We start from the raw sequence: 19,852 nt of genomic DNA on the forward strand, positions 1-19,852 counted from the left end.
CTGGATACTGTGGTGGCAATACAGGTGGCTGGGGAAACATGGGATCCTCTGGACATATTGGTGGAAACCTCTGAGCGAGCATGACAGTGAAGTCCATCATATATCCCATAAAATGTTCGGTGCGGAACTGAAGTGAATCCAGCACCTGGCGCTGCTCGACGATTAATCGCCTCTGATCCTGCATCTCGTTTTCTAGCGGCCTAAATCTGTCTTCCCTGCGCTCTCTGGCTGCTGCAGGTGGTGGTGGTTGTGGAAGCTATGGTTGTGGGAGCTCCTCTTCGTCCGGGAGCTCATGGTGAAGATAGGATGCGGCTCCAAAGAAAGCAACAATGGGAGCCTTTGGCTTGAGCACTGGTTCATCAGGGGCCCATGATACGTCGGCCTAGCGGCATAGCTCGATAAAAATGTGGGGACAAGGAAGAGAAACCATGGTTAACTCTGAGCCAGCTCTCATAATCGAGCCATAAATGATTTTCCCCGTGTCAACTCATTTTCCCATCAGGATAGCATAAACCAATGCTGCTTTGTCTTTGGTGACATCGTAGTAGTGAGAGGACGAGAGAATCCGGGCTAGTACAAAACATGTCCAAGCACTTGCGTTAGGTCCCATGTCGGTTTTCTTTAAAGAATTAGGCCCGCTCGAGCTCATTTTCCAGACAGCGTTGGCTTGAAATATGGTCCGAATGACCTCTGTATAATCAACACCCGCTTCGAGGAATTCATTGTATTCGTCATGGTCGAAGCTAGGCATCTGATAAAGCATTTTGATCGTTCGAGAGTCGAACGACACTAATTTACCTCGGACCAATACTTTAGACTCGTCATTCCGAATCCGGAGGTTGGCATAGAATTCTCGCACAACCGAGATAACGGCATCCGACGGGTGTTGAGCGAATTCAACCCATCCTCTACGTTCCAGTTCCTCTATGATCACACCACGTGGAATGGAAAAGTTGAACCCCCGTTCCGGTATGATGGGCCGTGTCACAGAACTATCATATATTTGGTGGGCCTCCTCATTCCAAAATCTGTGAGACTCAAAGCTTGAAGTGGAGGAGGCACCCTTTTTTCGATTTCCTTTTTGGCACCATGTAAATCAAGTATGCAAAGCTCCCTCCCAACAATAAATTCAACAAACGAGAATCACAAATCACTGATAATCACACCAACTTGCGTAGTAGATATAATCTCACCCACCAACTAATCCGGTCAATATTATAATGTGCAAACCCAATCACAAAATTATTTATAGCAATTCGAACTTGGAACAATTTCTAACTATTCTGAAAATTTTAACAAAATCTGGAGAAAACACCTTACTTGAACGAGAAGATGACCGGAATTAGGACTGCGGTCTTAAGTCACGGAGGTGATAGAAGGCGGCGGTCGTTTCTACTGAGCGGCAGCGGCGGCGTTTCGGAGGAGGGTGGTGGCTTGTGCTTATTTCAGAAAAGGGAGGCGGCTTGTGTTTTGGTCTGAGAAGAATGGTTCGCGATGCCCTTTTTTTCTTAAATTAGGTCACGCGCATATGCGCGACTTAAATCGGCGCATATGCGCAAAGGCTACTACCCTGCATGTTGTCATATCGTGCATATGCGCGCCCATGAGTAGCGCATATGCGCGAAGGTCTCTGCCTTCCGAGTGCATCGCCTAGTATTTGCACGCATATGTACGCCCTGAGTGGCGCATATGCGCCGAGCCTTCTGCCTTTCGAGTTTGGGATCTTGTCTTCTCGGGCACATGCGTGCCTTGGGTGGCGCATATGCGCGGCCTCCTCTGCCTTCCGAGTTGGGGATCGCGCATGTGCCCGAAAATAAATGGCGCATATGCGCGATGCACACTGTTCATCAATCAATCAATTTTTTTTAACTATAATAATACCTGCAAAAATAAAAAATTTCAAATTAATACTTGAATCGAGAAAATTAAAATTAACAACTAAGGAATTGAAATAAAATAATAAAGCAAAACGAATGCAAAAATAAATAAATGTGGGTTGCCTCCCACACAGCGCATGACTTATGGCCATCAGCCTGACTTTCTCCTGTCTACTTTGGTTCTCCAAGTGGAATGTTGTCCATGTGTCGCACTTCACTTCCAAAGTAATGCTTCACCCTCTGACCATTTACTTTAAATGTCTGACCATTGTTGCACTTCAACTCAATTGCACCATGTGGATACACTGTTTCCACCGTGAATGGTCCAGACCATCGTGATTTTAACTTAACAGGAAACAACCTCAGTCCAGAATTGAATAATAACACATGTTGCCCTAGTTCGAAATCTCGTCGAAGAATCTGCTTGTTGTGCCATTTCTTGGTCTTTTCTTTGTATATCTTATCGTTTTCGTATGCATCATTCCTGAATTCCTCCATTTCATTCAGCTCCAGCAGTCGTTGTTCGCCAGATGCTCCCATATTAAAATTTAGCTTTTTCACGGCCCAAAATACTTTGTGCTCCAGTTCCACAGGTAGATAGCAAGCTTTCCAAAAGACCAACCTATAAAGTGACATCCCGATAGCTGTCTTGTATGCAGTCCTGTACACCCATAACGCATCATCCAGTTTAACTGCCCAATCCTTTCGGTTTGTCTCCACTGTTTTTTTCTAATATCTGCTTGATCTCCCGGTTCGATATTTCTGCTTGCCCATTAGCTTGCGGGTGGTATGCCAGTGTCACCCTGTGCTTCACATCATATTTGGCCAACAGTGAGTTAAAAAATTTGTTACAAAAATGTGTACCTTCATCACTTATTATGGCTCGAGGTGTTCGAAATCTTTTGAAGATATTCCTGTGGACAAACTTAACAACAACTCGAGCATCATTAGTACTGGTGGCAATTGTTTCCACCCATTTAGAGACATAGTCAACAACGAGTAAAATAGAGATTGACCAAAAGAAGATCGGAATGGACCCATAAAGTCAATACCCAAGGCATGAAAAAGTTTCACCTCCAAAATATTTGTTAGTGGTAACTCATGGCGCCTAAAAATATTGCCAACTCTTTGGCATTTATCACAAGACTTTACTAGAGTATAATTGTCTTTAAACAAATGAGGCCAATAAAAACCTGATTGTAATACCTTAGCTGCTGTTCCAGATGCTCCAAAGTGTCCACCGTAGGGTGAGGAATGATTAGCGCATCTCTTGAACAAGAAAATATAGTCCCACAGATAAAACTTGGCATCATGTAGAAATTTCTTCTTTTGGTGATAAGTTAAATCTAGTGGTAGTTCTCCTGCAGCAAGAAAATTATCTATATCTGCAAACCAAGGATGTGTAACATTTACCTTGAAGAGTTGTTCATCTGGTAACGACTTGTTGGTCACTCCACCTTCAGTTCTTCCAGCTCCATGCGTGACAAGTGATCTGCCACCTGGTTCTCACAACCTTTCTTGTCTTTGATTTCAAAGTCAAATTCTTGAAGTAGGAGTATCCATCGTCTCAACTTGGGCTTTGCATCCTTCTTGGCAAACAAGTAACGAAGAGTTGCATGGTCAGTGAAAACAGTTACCTTGGTGCCAATGAGATATGTTCTGAACTTATCGAATGCAAACACCACTACTAGAATCTCTTTCACAATAGTTGTGTAATTATGTTGGGCTGCATTAAGTGTACTACTTGCATAGTAGATATCCTTGAACATTTTGTCTCGCCTTTTTCCCAATGCTGCTCCCACGGCATAGTCGCTAGCGTCGCACATGAGCTCAAAGGGCTCCTTCCAATCAGGTACTATCATAATGGGTGCAGAAATCAGTGTTTTCTTGATCCTGTTAAACGCCTGCAAACAATCATCAACAAAAATAAATGTAGAATCTTTCTCTAACAAGTTACATAAAGGTCTAGTAATTTTAGAGAAATATTTAATATAACGACGATAGAACCCGGCATGTCCCAAGAAACTTCTGATCCCTTTCATATTCTTCGGCGGCAGGAGATTTTCAATTGCCACTACTTTAGCTCTGTCCACTTCTATTCCTCTAGCCTAAATCTTATGCCCAAGCACAATACTTCTTGCACCATGAAGTGACATTTCTCCCAATTCAACACTAAATTCTTCTCCCGACATCCCTGCAAAACAAGTGTCAAATTCTGCAAACAATGATCAAATGATGAACCAAAGACATATATATCATCCATGAAAACCTCCATTATTTCCTCCACCATATCAGAAAATATGGCCATCATACACCTCTGAACGTAGCAGGTGCATTGCAAAGACTAAATGGCATTCTCCTAAAGGCAAATGTACCATAGGGACAAGTTAAGGTAGTCTTCTCTTGATCCTCCGGTGCTATAACAATTTGATTGTAACATGAATAACCATCTAGAAAGCAATAATAATGATAACCACCTACTCTATCAAGAATCTGGTCAATAAAGGGAAGAGGGAAGTGATCTTTCCTAGTAGCATCATTCAATTTCCTGTAGTCTATACACACTCGCCAACCAGTCACTGGGCGAGTGAAATCAATTCGTTATTCTCATTTCTCACCACAGTTATACCCCCTTTTTAGGCACTACTTGTACTGGTGAAACCCAAGAACTGTCAGATATAACATAAATAACATCAGCATTTAACAATTTTAATACCTCAGCTCTCACAACCTCTTTCATGGCTGGATTAAGCCTCCTCTAATGATCAACATAGGGCCCATAGCACTCCTGGTTCAAGATTTTATGCATACAAATGGTAGGGCTAATCCCCTTAATATCAGAAATTGTCCATCCCAAAGTAGATTTAAACTCTCGCAATACTCTCAGCAACCTATCCTTTTCATCAGTAGTAAGAGCAGAAGATATAATTACCGGATATGATGAACTCTCGTCTAGGAACTGCATAGCACAAGTGACTCGGTAAATCCTTTAATTCAGGGGATGCTTTTGTTACCTCTTTACTTGCATCTTCAAGTAACTCTTCACGATGGGCATCAGTCTTTTCTTTAGGCTACGTATTGAGAGCAAGTAGCATCCTCTCGCACATCCCAGTCCTCTACATCCATTGTAGAAACTGACGCCAACAAGCATCTCTCCAAAGAGTCTTTCGTCATCCTGCCTACACCAACATGGGATACACAAGAATCAATGATATCAATCCTATTACAAGTACTTACGTCATTTGGTCCTTTGATGGTGTTGTAGATGTTGAACATAACTTCCTCTCCCCCTACTCTCAATGTGAGCTCGCCCTTGTGCACATCAATCAAAGCTTTTCTGGTAGCCAAGAACGGCCGTCCAAAGATAAGTGGAGTCTCCTGGTATTCTTCCATATCTAAAATGACAAAATCAGCAGGAAATATGAATTTGTATATCTTAATCAGCACATCCTCCACTATCCCTCGTGGATATGTAAGTGATCTGTCCGCCAGCTGCAAAGTAATGGTGCTAGGCTTCACCTCGCCAAACTCCAAATTCCTGTAAATAGAAAAACACATTAAATTAATACTGTCACCTAAATCACATAAGGCCCTATTTATTCTAGAACCACCAATAACACAAGGAATAGCAAAACTCCCTGGATCTTTGAGTTTTTGTGGTAGTTTCCTTTGGAGTATGGCACTGCACTTTTTGGTTAGCTTCACGGTCTCAAATTCTTGAAGTTTCTTTTTCTTGGACATCACATCCTTGATAAACTTAGCGTAATTGGGCATTTTCTCCAACTCATCGCCGAATAGGATATTAATGTGTATTTTTTTGAAGATTTCCAGAAACTTTGCAAACTGATCATCTAACCATTTCTTCTTGAACCTCTGTGGATAGGGAAGATTCACCTTCGATATAGGCTGCTGTTCAAACACTTTCTTGGGTTCCTCTACTTTCTCTTTTCCAACACTTGCACCCTTTCTATCATTTTCCTCAACACAAATCTCTGCATTCTCTTCAGTAGGCTCTGGAATTCCAATTTCCTTACCACTCCTCAATGTAACAGCTTCGCATTGCTCCCTAGGATTCACCTCTGTATTGCTTGGGAACTGTCCTCTATTCTTATCTTTCAAAGCATTATCTAGTTGCCCAATCTGTGTTTCTAAAGATTTCATCGTGGCACCTATATTTCCCATGTGTGTCTCCATGTTATCAACACGAGACTCAGTTCTCGCCATTCTTTTCCCAGACTCAGTCACAAACGTCCCAACTAGATCCTCAAAAGATGACTTTCCCTCACCCTTCTGTGTATTCAACCCCCTCAACACATTCTTGCTGTTCGCATAAGAGAAATTTTCGTGATTCCTCAAAGCTGGATGATAAGTATTAGGGGGAGGATTACCTCGATAACCTCCATATCCACGATTGTTATTGATGTACTGAGCTTCCTCCACAACTGGCTCTTCCTCAGCAGTCACCAATTCTACATCAGACGTAGATTGGCCTGGCTTGTTCATCGCTGCAATCTGTGCAGTCAATGCCGAAACCTGTGCAGTAAGTGATGTGATCGGGTCTACGGCGTGCCTCCAGCAGGTTTCCTTGAACCAGATCTCTCACTCGGCCACTGATAACTGTTAATGGTCATCTGTTCAAGCAATTCATAAGTCTCATCAGGTGTTTTAGAAAAAATAGTACCTCCGGCGGCTGCGTCCACATTCTCTCTAGTCGGCCCATCTAAACCATTGTAAAATAACTCAATCTGCACCCAATCTGCATATCCATGATTCTGACACTTCCTGAGTAATTCCTTGTATCGCACCCAAGCCTCATATAACACTTTGAGTTCCCTCTGCCTGAAGTTGGTGATCTCTATTTTCAGCTGAGCAAACTTGGCTGGAGGAAAATATTTTGATAGAAACTTCGTGACCAAGTCTGCCCATATAGTAATACTTCCTAGAGGTAGAGATTGGAGCCAACTCATTGCTTGATCCCTAACAGAAAACAGAAACAGATGCAATCGAATAATTTCATCAGAAACACCGTTAATTTTACCATATCTGTGATCTCTAGAAAAGTTATTAGGTGAAGATGGGGATCTGCAGTGGCTGCTCCTCCAAATTCGTTCTGTTGAACCATGTTAATGAGTGCGGGCTTTAGCTCGAAGTTGTTAGCAGCAATGGTTCCGCGAGCTATCCCAGAGTAGTGGGCGTTGATGACTGGGCGGAAATGTTCTCGGATTGGCACCTCTCTTGGGAGCTCATTCTGATTATCTCTGTTTTTAGCCATTGCTTTAATTTCGTCTCTCTTTGCTTTCCTTAATCTCCTGGCAGTTCTTTCGATTTCCGGATAAAAAATCAGCAAGTCGGGATTTTTATATCTTCGCATACACTGCAAAACAGAAAAGATTATAGAATAATAAAATAATTAAATAAATAAAATAAAGTCTAAATTAAAATCAAGACTACTTAGTAATGATATTAATATGCAATTAAATACTTTACTCCCCGGCAACGGCGCCAAAAACGTTTTGCGTAATTTTCGCTACCGCAAGTGTACGGTGTCAAGTTTTAGTACTGGTTTGAGTACAGATATCGATCCAAAGATGAGTAATTACTTAAAACTGTGTATTAATTACATTAATTGACACAGTTCGCCTTTATTTAGAGAATTAAAATAGATAGTTGATAATCAATTCAAAACAAATCAGAGAATTCTTAGCACGCAGTTGAAGTTCAATGATTAGATCAATCTAGAGATATGATTTCGTCTGGTCTCCCCTATGCTAAATTAAAATTGACTAACATATTATTAAATCGCATCGTGTTTACTAACCAAGAACTCGCAATTTCCTATTCCCTTTTTCAAGTGATAAGTAAAACTGTATTACCTATTACTGATTTTAATATGTCTATTCAAAATCACGTAACAGTAATAAATGCAAACAAGGTTCTCTTATGGACTCATCAGAGTTATACATCTTTTGCACGTTATAAACGTCTAACGGTGTGATTTCCACTGTCCTAATTTCAATCCTCTCTCTCCAGTGTTAGATCTTAATTATTTGATCGATCGAATTATGGCCAGTAATTCAAAAGCATTAACGACAAGAAATCACAAATAAACACGATTAATTAATTCAATGAAAATTCAAAAAGTAAATAACATAGGTTCAACCAAGATTACGTCGATCTCTAGAAATAAAATTAGTTCATATTCAAATTTAAATCAATACAAAACCTGTTTTAATCATTAAAAACGTAAAAGTAAAGAACCAAATTAGAAATGTGTTGAAGAGAGATGAAAGTGCGGCTCCGTGTCCGGAATAAGCGTATTCAGTCTCCGTTCTTCGCGCTCCGTCGTTGGCTCTCTGACTTTTTCTCTTTTTTTTTTCTTGTGTCGGCCGCTTGTCACAATTTTCAGAATCCTTTTCAAAGCCCACGTCGTAACCTATTTAATTCAAAGATTCACGTTGTGCGCATATACGGCCCTAAACTCGCGCATATGCGCGGGTCCTTCTATACTTGAGCTTCATCTCTCGCGCATATGCGCGCCCAAGTTCCGTACATATGCGCGAGACTATCTGTTTTCTTTCCTTTCTCTAGGCCGGCGCTTATGCGCGGACCTTTCTGTTTTTCAATGTCTTCGGTGTATATGCGCGCCCTTTGACTCGCGCATATGCGCGGCTCTTGCTGTCGTCAGAGAAGGGCCATTTTCACCATTTTCTTATAAACGCCATTTTTACTCCTTTTTACGCCCAAGTAGTAGACTTACCTAGATTCCTGCAAGCACACCAAAACTAACAATAACACATAATTCTGCCCAAGAAAAATAACAATATATGAATTATAAGGATACTTTAAGTGCAGAAAATGCACTTATCAATCGACTATGGGTTCCTAGTGATGACTCTTTGAGGGAGCTCATTATGAAGGAAGTTCATGACACGCCATATTCCATTCATCCTGGAAGCGCGAAGAAGTGCAAAGATCTTCAATTATTACATTGGTGGCCGGGCATGAAATGAGACATCCTGCAATTTGTGTCCGAGTGTTTGACATGTTAACAAGTTAAAGCCGAGTATCAGTGGCCAGCAGGAAGCTTAAGCCACTTCCTATTCCCGAGTTGAAATGGGAAAATATTACATTAGACTTTTTTGTGAGATTGTCGAGGACTATCAAAGGGTTTAATGCTATATGGGTGATAGTTGATCGTCCTATGAAATCAGCGCACTTTCTATCTATCAAGACGACATTCACCATGACACAATATGCTGATTTTTATATTTGAGAGATAGTTCGTCTACATGGGATTCCCGTATCTATTGTTTTTGATAGAGATCTGAGATTTACATCGTCATTCTGGAAAAGTCTGCATGCGACGATAGGGACTAAATTGTTATTCAGTACATCATTCCATCCTCAAATTGATGGTTAGTCTGAAAGAGTGTTTAAAATTTTGGAAGATCTACTTCGAGATTGTGTGATCGATTTCAGGAAGTGGGGAACCAAAGTTACCTCCATTGGATTTCACCTATAATAATAGCTATCAATTATCAATAAGGATGGCTCCTTATGATGCTAGGAGGAAGTGTATATCACCCATACATTGGGACGAGGTTGGTGAAAAAGGACTCGTTACCTAGAGTTCTAATTTCGAGGACGAAATTTTATGTAAGGAATGGAGGTATTGTAAGGTCAAAAATTAAGATTACGTAATCTAACTGAATGCAAATCTAGGAAAAAATGGAAAATATCTAATTAAATGATTTTAACTGCTTAATTAAATATGATATGCATAGTTGCATGTATAAAATGTATTTTCTACACGAATGCATGTAAACTGTATTTTTAAAGGTTATTCGAGATGCAGTCGAGGAACGGAGATCGATGGCTGAAATAGTGAAAATATTTTTATTACAAAATATTTTTTAATTATTTAAAATAAGGTTGATTCTATATGATATTTTTAAGAATAAGGAGTTTTGAGTTGATTTTAAATGCCGAGACGTAATTTTCAACGGTATTTGATTTTCGACGAAAATATGAACTTTTTGAGAACTCGGCTAATATTTTCACGAACTTTCCTAAAAAAATAAGAAAGGTCTGGTGATGGTTCACAAGGGGTTGGGCTTGGAGGTGGCTCGAGGGTAGGAGTCCTTGTGCAATAGGAGTCCTAGGCGCATACATGAGGGGCTCGCACATGCTCTTGTGTACTTGCAGGAGGTTGCAGCGGGCTAGGGGCTGGTTCAAGGGGTCATGGCAAGTCATTAGGGTCCATATGGGGTCTGGGAAGAGTTTTGCTCATGGTGGCTCGGGCTTGGCTCGAAGGTAGTGCAACATGGCTCGATGTTTCATGTTAGGGTTCGAATTAATGGGGTTTAATGGATAAGCCTTGAACTATGGGTCTACGGGGTGGTTCATGGTTCACAAGGGTAAATTAGGTAATAAAAAATCTATGTTTAAAAGTTGGGAATTAAATAATCAAGTTGGAATTAATTCAGAATTAAAATTCTCTACGAATCAATATTTACGAAATAAATAGAAACCATTAATTTAAGCCAAATAAAAATATAAGAAATTTAATTAAGCTTAAATAATCATTTGGGATGGTCTAATTAATGTCAACGAAAGCAAAAAAAAGTCAAAATCGAGAAACTTTACATCTATGGATAAAACGGCCATTTTACACTTGAATAATAGTAAACGTCTTGGCAGTGCCCTGAATGCTGTAAAATATGTTAATATGATTATTTTACATGTTTCTGGAATTTTATGATGAAATGTTAATATTAAAAGATATGTTGCATGCTTGATTTAAAAGAAAAATGATTTATGCATACTTTAATTTTTATAAAGTGATGAAAATATGAAAATTTGAAGGAGATTAATTAATTGTTACTAATACGATGATTATGATAATATGATGATATGTAAGGTCAAACCTCAGTTGACGGGTGAGAGTGTCGCTGATGTCCCCGCTGCCCAGTACTGTGGTAATACGTAAATGGATCCATCAACCTTCAGCTAATACGAAAGTCACAATTAACTATCTGAATTCAACAAAAAGGAAAAAATATACGTATATGATGAAAGAAATTATGATATGTTTATGATAAAAGAAAAAATGTTTAAGTTTATATATGTTCATGAAATGTTATGTTATGTAAAAGTATTTTCATTGTTGCATGTGATTGTATACGTACTACTTGCTATTATGATGATTGTTTTCTGAGTCAATAGACTCACTAAGTGTGATCGATGCAGTGGAGCATGATATTGATGTTGAGGGACTTTTTACGACTTTTTTTATGCTTTTTGAGTTGTTTTGAGAGGTTGTTATAGTTAGCTTTATTTGGAAATATTGTTAAGTTTATATCTGGTAAAACGTTTGACGTTTTTATGTTGTGAATTCTTTCTTAATGAGTTTTCAAACAAGAGTTAGTTATTTTATTTTAAAAGGGTGCAAAGTTATTTTAAAACTAAATCGGCCGAATAGTTTAGAGAAAAAAAAAATTCTAGTACTTTTTAAGAAAAACGACTAGTGGACGTTTCAGATAGTGCCAACAAGAACCAATCGGTTATGATTAACGTATAGTACGGTCTCTTCATATCATATATCCAAATCTAATCTGCAACCATTGGTTCATCGAGGATTGAATATTAGATTCAATAGCTATGTGATACATTCATGAAATATTCATAGTGTCATCACATGCAAAACTAGTGAACCCTTTTCCTTCATGTACATCTTATACTCTGCTAGAGATTTCATGCACTACTATTTCGTTAGATCACATCAGATATCCACACCCGTAGGTAAGCGGTGAATTCTCCACTACAATGAACTAACTCCTACTCATGTCGCAATTGCACCCAACCGCGCCACATGTGACTCTCAAGGATTCAGTAAACGAGTCAAAGTACAATCATAGTATGTAGAGATTCAATGTTGCCTCGGCAGTAAGTATTTATGATGCACAATCACAATCACAGACTTTTCCTCTCGATGAATGATAATCACTTGCAAAGTCCGATGGAGGGGTGTTCGGTGCAATTATCATATGATTACTCATCTGCATGATTGGGCATCTCTATGTCCTTACCATGAAACACGGTACACAATATCACATATGTTAGTCTCAAACTCAAACGGCATTTTTCTTTGTTTTTAGGCGGCTGAATCGTCTAGGAACGAATTTAGAATATACAGTGTTTGCAAATGAGTTTCAAGATCGAATTACGATTAATTTGTATTAAAGTATAATTATGGTCTTTACCTATGTCGGTTGCATGGGTTTACAGACGAAGTAAAACAAATAAAAATGAAATGTAAATTATATTAAAATAAAGATTTTTTATTACGATTGAGTCAATAAATTCTTTGGCGAACTTTTGACTTACAAGACATATATTCTAAAAAGAAATTTATTATAAAATTTCGAAACAATGAGGCCGTCCTTGTTGAGATGCTGCATAAAACACACTTGATTATGTGGGATGAAGCACTAATGACAAGAAACTTAGTAGTTGAAGTCGTCTATAGAAGCTTGCAAAAGTAACTAAAATTGGACAACCATTTATGAGAAGGTGGGAATTGTATTTGGAGGTGGCTTTATGAAAGTTTTACTAATTGTTTCAAAAACTACCCCTCTGGAAATGATTATTACAAGTTTAACAAAATCATATTTTTATCAATAGATACATCATGTGATTTTATTTGAAAACATGAGAGGCAAGCCCGAATTGACGTGTTAAGAATAAGATTTTTTTAAAAAAATTAGTTTTATTTTAGAAGACTATTAACATATAAGTATAATTATAATGTATATTTAATGATAGAGTGGGTCTCATATGAGACCGTCTCACGGATCATAATCTGTGAGACGGGTCAACCCTACCCATATTCACAATAAAAAGTAATACTTTTAGCATAAAAAATAATACATTTTCATGGGTAATCCAAATAAAGATCCGTCTCACAAAATACGACCCGTGAGACCGTCTCATACAAGTTTTTGCCTTAATGATATCATCGGGAAATTTGTAGCTCGAGAATATCAAGTTAGATGGGTTCAACTTGTTCAATTTGATTGGAAGACATCGTAAGCTAACCAATATTATGTTATATTTGTGTTATGTTTTTCCATTTTCATCATGTTGTTCAATTGTTTTTTGGTGCAATTACATAACCAGTTACGTCTACTTCGTGCTATTTTATTTTCTAAAAATGTTGGTGCCATTATGCGAAATAATATGCGATATTCCCCGACACATGTCGATATCATGTGAAATGTCAGCTAGAAAATATTTTATTTTAATTATATATTTGGTAAAAATATATCTAACTAATGATACGCAGAGATTCGTAAGTGAGCTGTTATATATATTGCGTTTGAATTTCTTGGATATTATAATTTCGGATGTCGATGTCGACGCGTCGCCGATTTTAGTAAAATATAACAACATCCTTGACCTAACAAGCAAGGAAATATATAAAAAGACCAAAAATTTCCAACCAGTGGTGTACATTGACTTTCTGAAGCATCCGTTTGCAAATAAACGTAAACAATTTCAAAATAAAATAAATTATTTTTGTAGCGTGTCGTATCCGACAATATCACCTATGTTTAAATAATTTTCGACTAAAAATTCTATAATATTTTTTATCAATTCATACCAAGTCCCTTGATCATCAATACTCGAGGGAAATACTATTTTAATTCATTTTTTTAATGTTGATCATCTTTAATAATATTAACAATTACTTCATCATCTATTTTAGTATTCATTATATATATATAAAAATAGATGAATTGATTGGAAAGTTACAAATTCGAGAATCATGATTTGGAAAAAAAAAAACGTGAAGTTTTGTCTTTCTAATGACAACTATTGACTGTGATCTAATTACATATATGTTGGCAATCGGTTTTCTATCGTCCAAAACACAGAGGAAATTGTAAAATTTTTGTTTGACATTCAAATAATACATTTGGATAATCATGTGGTTTAAACAAATTAAACATTCACAGGGTGTTAATAACAGAAATTAAATAACTCTTGTAGTATTCTCTACGAACGTTCTTCTTGAAAACTTCAATCTCCAATGGAGTCCACGACTAGAGCGTTTGTTCATCTTTTAAATTGCATTAATAAATGTTAGAAGAACTTTATCGTTTGAGATCAAAATTAAGAGGCGCCTCAAACCATTTATTTTTTATTGGTTTGGCCTAATTATGAGAGCTTGAAGGGAGAGGTTTTCGAAAATTATGGAGTAGCGAAGGCTAGGATTAGTGGCCTCCTTACTATATCTTGAACCCTTAAACTAGTTTTAGTTCCGATAATTAACATTAATAGGCTTATTAATTAATTTTGAATAGGCGCATTCTCCCATTACATTTAATTAATCTTTAATAAACTCAACCTTTGAGTTTAATATTTGAAACTCTCAATTTTTATAAATTCAACTTCTTGAATTTATATCTCATAATTTTATATAAATTCAACTTTTTGAATGAATTTTCTCAATGGGTTGAGTTTATTATTTTAAACTCTCAATTTTTATAAATTCAACTTCTTGAATTTTGTTGGGTGCAATAATTGTCCCTGCTTGGTAGAGCGATCGAACCGTGGTGCTTGAGTTGTTGTGCGGTTTAAAAGATTTGAGTTGCACCATTACCACTAGTTATAGCTATTGGTAAAACGGTAAGCACTCGGTCCTACAAATTTATATAACATAATTTTATATAAATTCAAATTCTTAAATTTATTCTCAATGGGAACAAAAAATTTGTGCTTATATGACCCTCAATGGTTCAGAGATATAGCTAGCCATGGTTTCACAACTATTTGTGATTTATGACCTTTACTTTATTCGGGTTTACCTTATTTGCCCATTCTATACACCAACATTTGATCATGAGAATGTCAGAAATCATTTTCTGATTAAACTCATTGAATCATGATAACAGTGCCTAGTAACATCGTCATATGATTCCCTAGGTGTCACTGATAATACCTGTAAGAACCAAATTATTATTAATGTACGGTATGGTCCCTTCATCTCATATATCTCGATCGAATTTGCAATCATTGGTTAATCGAAGTTTGCATATTAGGTTCGATAGCGATATGATACATTCATGAAATATTCATAGTGGTATCTCATGAACAACTAGAGAACCCTTACACTCTGGCCAGATATTTCATGCACTGTTATTTCGTTAGGAGACATATGATATCCACACATATAGGTTATCGGTGGATTCTCGACTACAATGCAGTGGCTCTGCACTCAACCTCGCCATCTTGTAACCCTCGTGGAGTCGGTAAATGAGCCAAAATACAATCTTAGTATGTAGAGTCTCAGTGTTGTCCCAAGTCGTAAGAACTAATGATGTGCAACCACAACCACAGACTTTTTCTCTCGATGAATGATAACCATTTGGAAAGTACGAGTGAGGTTTGTTCGGCATAATCATCATATGATTACCCATCTGCATCATTGAATATCTCTATGTCTTTACCATGAAACACGCTACACAAAATCACAGATGTTAGTCTCAAGTTCAAGAGGCATTTATCCTTATTTTTAGGCGGCTGAATCGACTAGGAACAAATTTAGAATATACACTGTCCATAAATGAGTTGCAAAATCGAAATACGATTCATTTGTATTAAAGTATAATCAAGCACTTTATCTATGTTGAAGATATACAGATAAAGTGAAATGAAACCATTAAATGTATATTGTATTAAAATGAAAACTACTAATTACAAATGGGTCAATGCATATATTAGTCAACTGTTAGCTTACATTACATCTGTTCTAACAATACAAACAAACAAACAAAAAATTAGCGAACAATGAGAAAAAATACTCATTTATTCGGGCATACTTCATAACAGAACATAGCTATATTGAAATTGAAACACGGAAACATAATAAAAATTTGAAAATTCTGAATAACAAATTTTAATAACCGAAGTAAAAAGTAATGCTAAAGTTTCTTATATACTTGAGAATGTTAGGTTTCAAATTCATCAAACAAATATTAATAACTATTAATACAAAACCCACTTTTGAAAATTAATTTAGCTATTAAGTCCTCTACCTTTAAAAATAAGTTGAAAACTCCTCGCGTCGGAAATTGTAGTTACACACCTTGAAATGCAATTGGTCGTGATATTTAAATTTTCAATTACCTCAAACGACATAGATACCTTCAAATCTTGAATATACTTTGTTATTGGGGTTTTCCTTGTCCAAAAATTCAACATATGCTTTGTGAGATACAATCAAATTCTTGAACTAATATATATAAAAAGCGATTACATAAGACAAAGAACAATAAAAATAAAAATACAAAGAAAAAAATGATATCAAATCCAAATTTTATTTACTACAAATCCAAATTTTATTTACTGCAAATTATTATGCATAAAAAGCGATTACTGCATAGTATCGCTACTTTTTATAAAGCACGAGCTGGTGAAGCTATTAAGCAAAGTGAGATTTTCTTATGCATTGTGATCCCCAGTGACTCCTCCATATCAAGATCCTCTGGCAACATTCCATCCGGAAGCTCCCAATTGAAGAAAAACAGAAGATTTGCAAGTGCAAGCTCCACAAGCGAAAGGGCGAAATTAATTCCCGGACAACCCCTTCTCCCAGAACCAAATGGTAACAATTCAAAATGTTGTCCTCTAAAATCGATATCGCTGTCAAGAAATCTCTCAGGACAAAATTGTTCAGGGTTTTTCCAGTACATTGGATCAGTTCCAATGGCGCTAGCGTTAATCATGACTCTCGTCTTTGCTGGGATTTCATATTTTCGGGCTATGGTGCAGTTTTCTATGGTTTCTCGAGGGACTAGTAATGGGGCTGGTGGATGAAGCCTTAACGATTCCTTTACGACTAGTTTTAGGTAGGTGAGTTTTTGGAGATCATTTTCTTCAATTTTGACTTTTCCTTTCAAGATTGTTCTCACTTCTTGTTGAACTCTTTCTTTAACTTTGGGATTTCTCACAAGTTCTGTCATTGTCCATTCCATTGTTGCCGATGAAGTGTCAGTGCCAGCTGAAAATATTCCCTGTAAACAATCAAACATTTAATTTCGAATTAATTACCATTTCTCCCACCTGGATCAGGATCCCCTACTGTGGCATCCCCACAGTAGGGGATGCTGTGCACACATTTTTTTTAAAAAAACTTATATATTTTTTTAAAAATTTTTTTTGGATTTTTTGTTTTAATTTTTTTTTACTCTCATTCAAATTTTTTATTTTTAAATATTTTTTTTGCTCCTTTTAAAATATATTATAATTCTTTTTTTCTATTTTTGATTCTTTTTTTGACATTTAAATTTTAGTTCTTTTCGCATGCTTGATTCGTTCATTTTCATCGATACTCGAACAAGATTAAAAATTTGTGATTTGTTTTCATCATCAAACAATTCTACCAAAAAATATCGAATTTTCATTAATATGGTAAACACTTGGTTCTACCAATAAAAAAGAAGGAAAAAATAATAATATATTTTAAAAGGAGCAAAAAAATATTTAAAAATAAAAAATTTGAATGAGAGTAAAAAAAAAGTAAAACAAAAAATCCAAAAATTTTTTTAAAAAAAATATATAAGCTTTTTTAAAAAAAATGTGTGCACAGCATCCCCTACTGTGGGGATGCCACAGTAGGGGATCCTGATCCCTCCCATCTTCCTCATAGAGTAAGTAATGTAATAATTTGTTAATTAGCTGTGTGGATAAAATATGATGTTAGAGTCTAAAGAGCTCTTGTAGACGTGACAATTCAAAAAATATATATAAATAAATACATAAAGATATATTTCGGCATATGCATTATTGAATTTTGAAGACGATATATCCTAACATTTGTTAGGAAATTTTGATTTTTTAAAATAAGAAAATAACATACCACGAGAATACCCTTGATATGTTTATCATCTAGAGCGATCCCTTTATTAGGTTCTTTCTGAATTCTGAGCAATACATCAATAATATCTTCATGATCAGTTGTCACTCTTGTAGGGTCACGATGTTCCTCTATTGCCTTGTCCACGAACCAATCTAAATCACGAAAAATCTTGTCTAACTTCCGGTCCACACCATTAAACTTGTTCATCCAAGCCAACCATGGAAAATAATCCGCGACATTGAAACCAGCCTCGAAGAGCTCCACCTCCAGAAGAATTTCTTGAAACCTAGTCATTTTTCCATAACCATTTGCATGGTTATCAGGGCTTGTAGTTCCGAAAGCCACACGGCATACAACGTTGTTCAAAAGTGAAAACGACAACTGACTCACATTCACGAGTTTATTCGCATGTTGAGCTATGATATCAATCATGCGACCCACCTCTTCATCTCTTATTTGAACAAAAGATTGGATTCTTTTGACGGTAAGCAACTCTAGAACGGCTATTTTCCTGATCTCTCTCCAGTACTCACCATATGGTGCGAAGGCAACCGTGGACAAATTGTAAGTGAGCTTCTTCGCCGCATACAAGGATGGTCTCCCTGAGAAAGCAAGGTCGTGTTCTTTAAATATTTCTCGCGCCATATCCGCAGATGACACGACTAACGTTGGCACGGATCCCAATCGCAAGAACATGAGATCTCCGTAGATTTTGGACAATTCTTTGAGGGATCGATGGGGCAACTTGCCAAGATGATAAAGATTGCCAATTATTGGGAGTGGTTTAGGGCCCATTGGAAGACGTCCTTTTCCTATATATTTCATTTTCTCCTTCTTCATCAACAACAACGAGAATAAAGATGCTACAAACAAGATGAAAAGTATGAAGAAAATTTCACCACTCATTTTTAAGATATGTAATTGTATGTTTATTTTGTGGTCTGGGTAGAGTTGCTGCATGTATATATATATATAGCTTACAAGGGCAACCTTGGAGTTTCCATCCTTTATTGAATTATTAGCACTAAATAAATAATCTTTATTTTCATATTAATATACGAGCAAATAAATAAAATAAAATAAGAGAATAAAATAACATTATCAACTTTTGAGGTCTTTTACTTAAAACCCTTGCAAAAAAATTAAAATTTCAAATTCAAAATTGTGATTAGTGTAACATTAGATGTCTTGTAAGTCAAATTTTGACTAAGAAATTTATTGAATCAGTTATAATAAACAGTCTTTATTTTAATATAACTTACATTCCATTGTTTTGTTTTACTTTAATGTATACTCATGCAATCAACATAAACAAAGACATATAATACTTTAATATAAATTAATCATAATTCAATCTTGAAACTTATTTATAAACACTGTATATTCTAAATTCTTTCTTATTTTTTTTAGCTGTCTAAAAACAAGAATAATGTTTGCTTGAGCTTGAGACATGTATATGTGATGTTGTGTACCATGTTTCATGATAAGGGCATTGAGATATCTAATCATGCATATGGGTAATCATATGATAATTGTACTGAACAACCCTCCCTCGGATTTTCCAAGTGGTTATTATTTATCAAGAGGAAAAGTCTATGGTTATAATTCTACATTATTAGTCCTTACGACTCAGGACAACACTGAGATTTTACATACTAGGATTGTGCTTTGACTCATTTATCAACACTGCGAAGGTTACAAGGTGGCGAGGTTGGGTGCAATTGTGACATGTACAAGAGCCAGTGCATTGTAGTCATATTTACCGCTCACCTAAGGGTGTAGATATCATATGTGATATAACGAAATAGTAATGCATGAAATCTCTGACCATAGAGTAAACACTAAAAAAAAAAGCTAAAGACAACGGTTTTTCACCGTTGTCATAGGTCTTGTAAAACCGTTGTTAAAAGCCATGTGGTTAAAGGGTGTACTTAAAGACAATCGTGAAAAATCGTTGTCGTAGATGTCTAAAGACGACGGTGAAAAACCATTGTCGTAGGTCCTGTAAAACCGTTGTTAAAGGCCTTACGGTTAAAGAATGCGCTCGAAGACA

The 19,852-nt window shown here is 36.6% G+C and overlaps 2 protein-coding genes across 2 annotated transcripts; both read right to left on the reverse strand.

Annotated features, from left to right (window-relative positions):
• Positions 1-487: 487 nt before the first annotated feature.
• LOC140816137 (uncharacterized) lies at positions 488-6,380 on the reverse strand. The gene is made up of 10 exons (XM_073175208.1): positions 5,566-6,380; positions 4,953-5,415; positions 4,759-4,836; positions 4,507-4,635; positions 4,021-4,071; positions 3,622-3,781; positions 3,084-3,262; positions 2,648-2,685; positions 2,053-2,538; positions 488-1,028 (listed from the first exon to the last, which is right to left on the reverse strand). Exons 1-10 carry the CDS (start codon positions 6,378-6,380, stop codon positions 488-490), a joined length of 2,940 nt encoding a protein of 979 aa, XP_073031309.1.
• A 9,775-nt stretch (positions 6,381-16,155) lies between these two features.
• Positions 16,156-18,757, reverse strand: LOC140817461 (strychnine-11-hydroxylase-like). The gene is made up of 2 exons (XM_073177154.1): positions 17,800-18,757; positions 16,156-16,954 (listed from the first exon to the last, which is right to left on the reverse strand). The coding sequence occupies exons 1-2, from the start codon at positions 18,703-18,705 to the stop codon at positions 16,337-16,339; spliced, it is 1,524 nt and encodes a 507-aa protein (XP_073033255.1). The 5' UTR covers positions 18,706-18,757; the 3' UTR covers positions 16,156-16,336.
• Positions 18,758-19,852: the final 1,095 nt, after the last annotated feature.

The sequence above is a fragment of the Primulina eburnea genome, chromosome 16 (assembly GCF_022965805.1).
Source record: "Primulina eburnea isolate SZY01 chromosome 16, ASM2296580v1, whole genome shotgun sequence".
Classification (NCBI taxonomy): Eukaryota; Viridiplantae; Streptophyta; class Magnoliopsida; order Lamiales; family Gesneriaceae; genus Primulina; species Primulina eburnea.

Excerpts from the sequence above, each read along its gene's own strand:
- LOC140817461 (XM_073177154.1), bottom strand. The coding sequence starts at position 18,705 with ATGAGTGGTGAAATTTTCTTCATACTTTTCATCTTGTTTGTAGCATCT. Across the intron at positions 16,955-17,799 it reads ATATCAAGGGTATTCTCGTG|GGAATATTTTCAGCTGGCAC; the intron begins GTATGTTATTTT and ends GATTGTTTACAG.
- LOC140816137 (XM_073175208.1), bottom strand. The coding sequence starts at position 6,380 with ATGAACAAGCCAGGCCAATCTACGTCTGATGTAGAATTGGTGACTGCT. Across the intron at positions 3,782-4,020 it reads GGGAGAAATGTCACTTCATG|GCGTTTAACAGGATCAAGAA; the intron begins GTGCAAGAAGTA and ends GATTGTTTGCAG. Across the intron at positions 3,263-3,621 it reads CAAGGATATCTACTATGCAA|ATATAGATAATTTTCTTGCT; the intron begins GTAGTACACTTA and ends CTTGGTTTGCAG.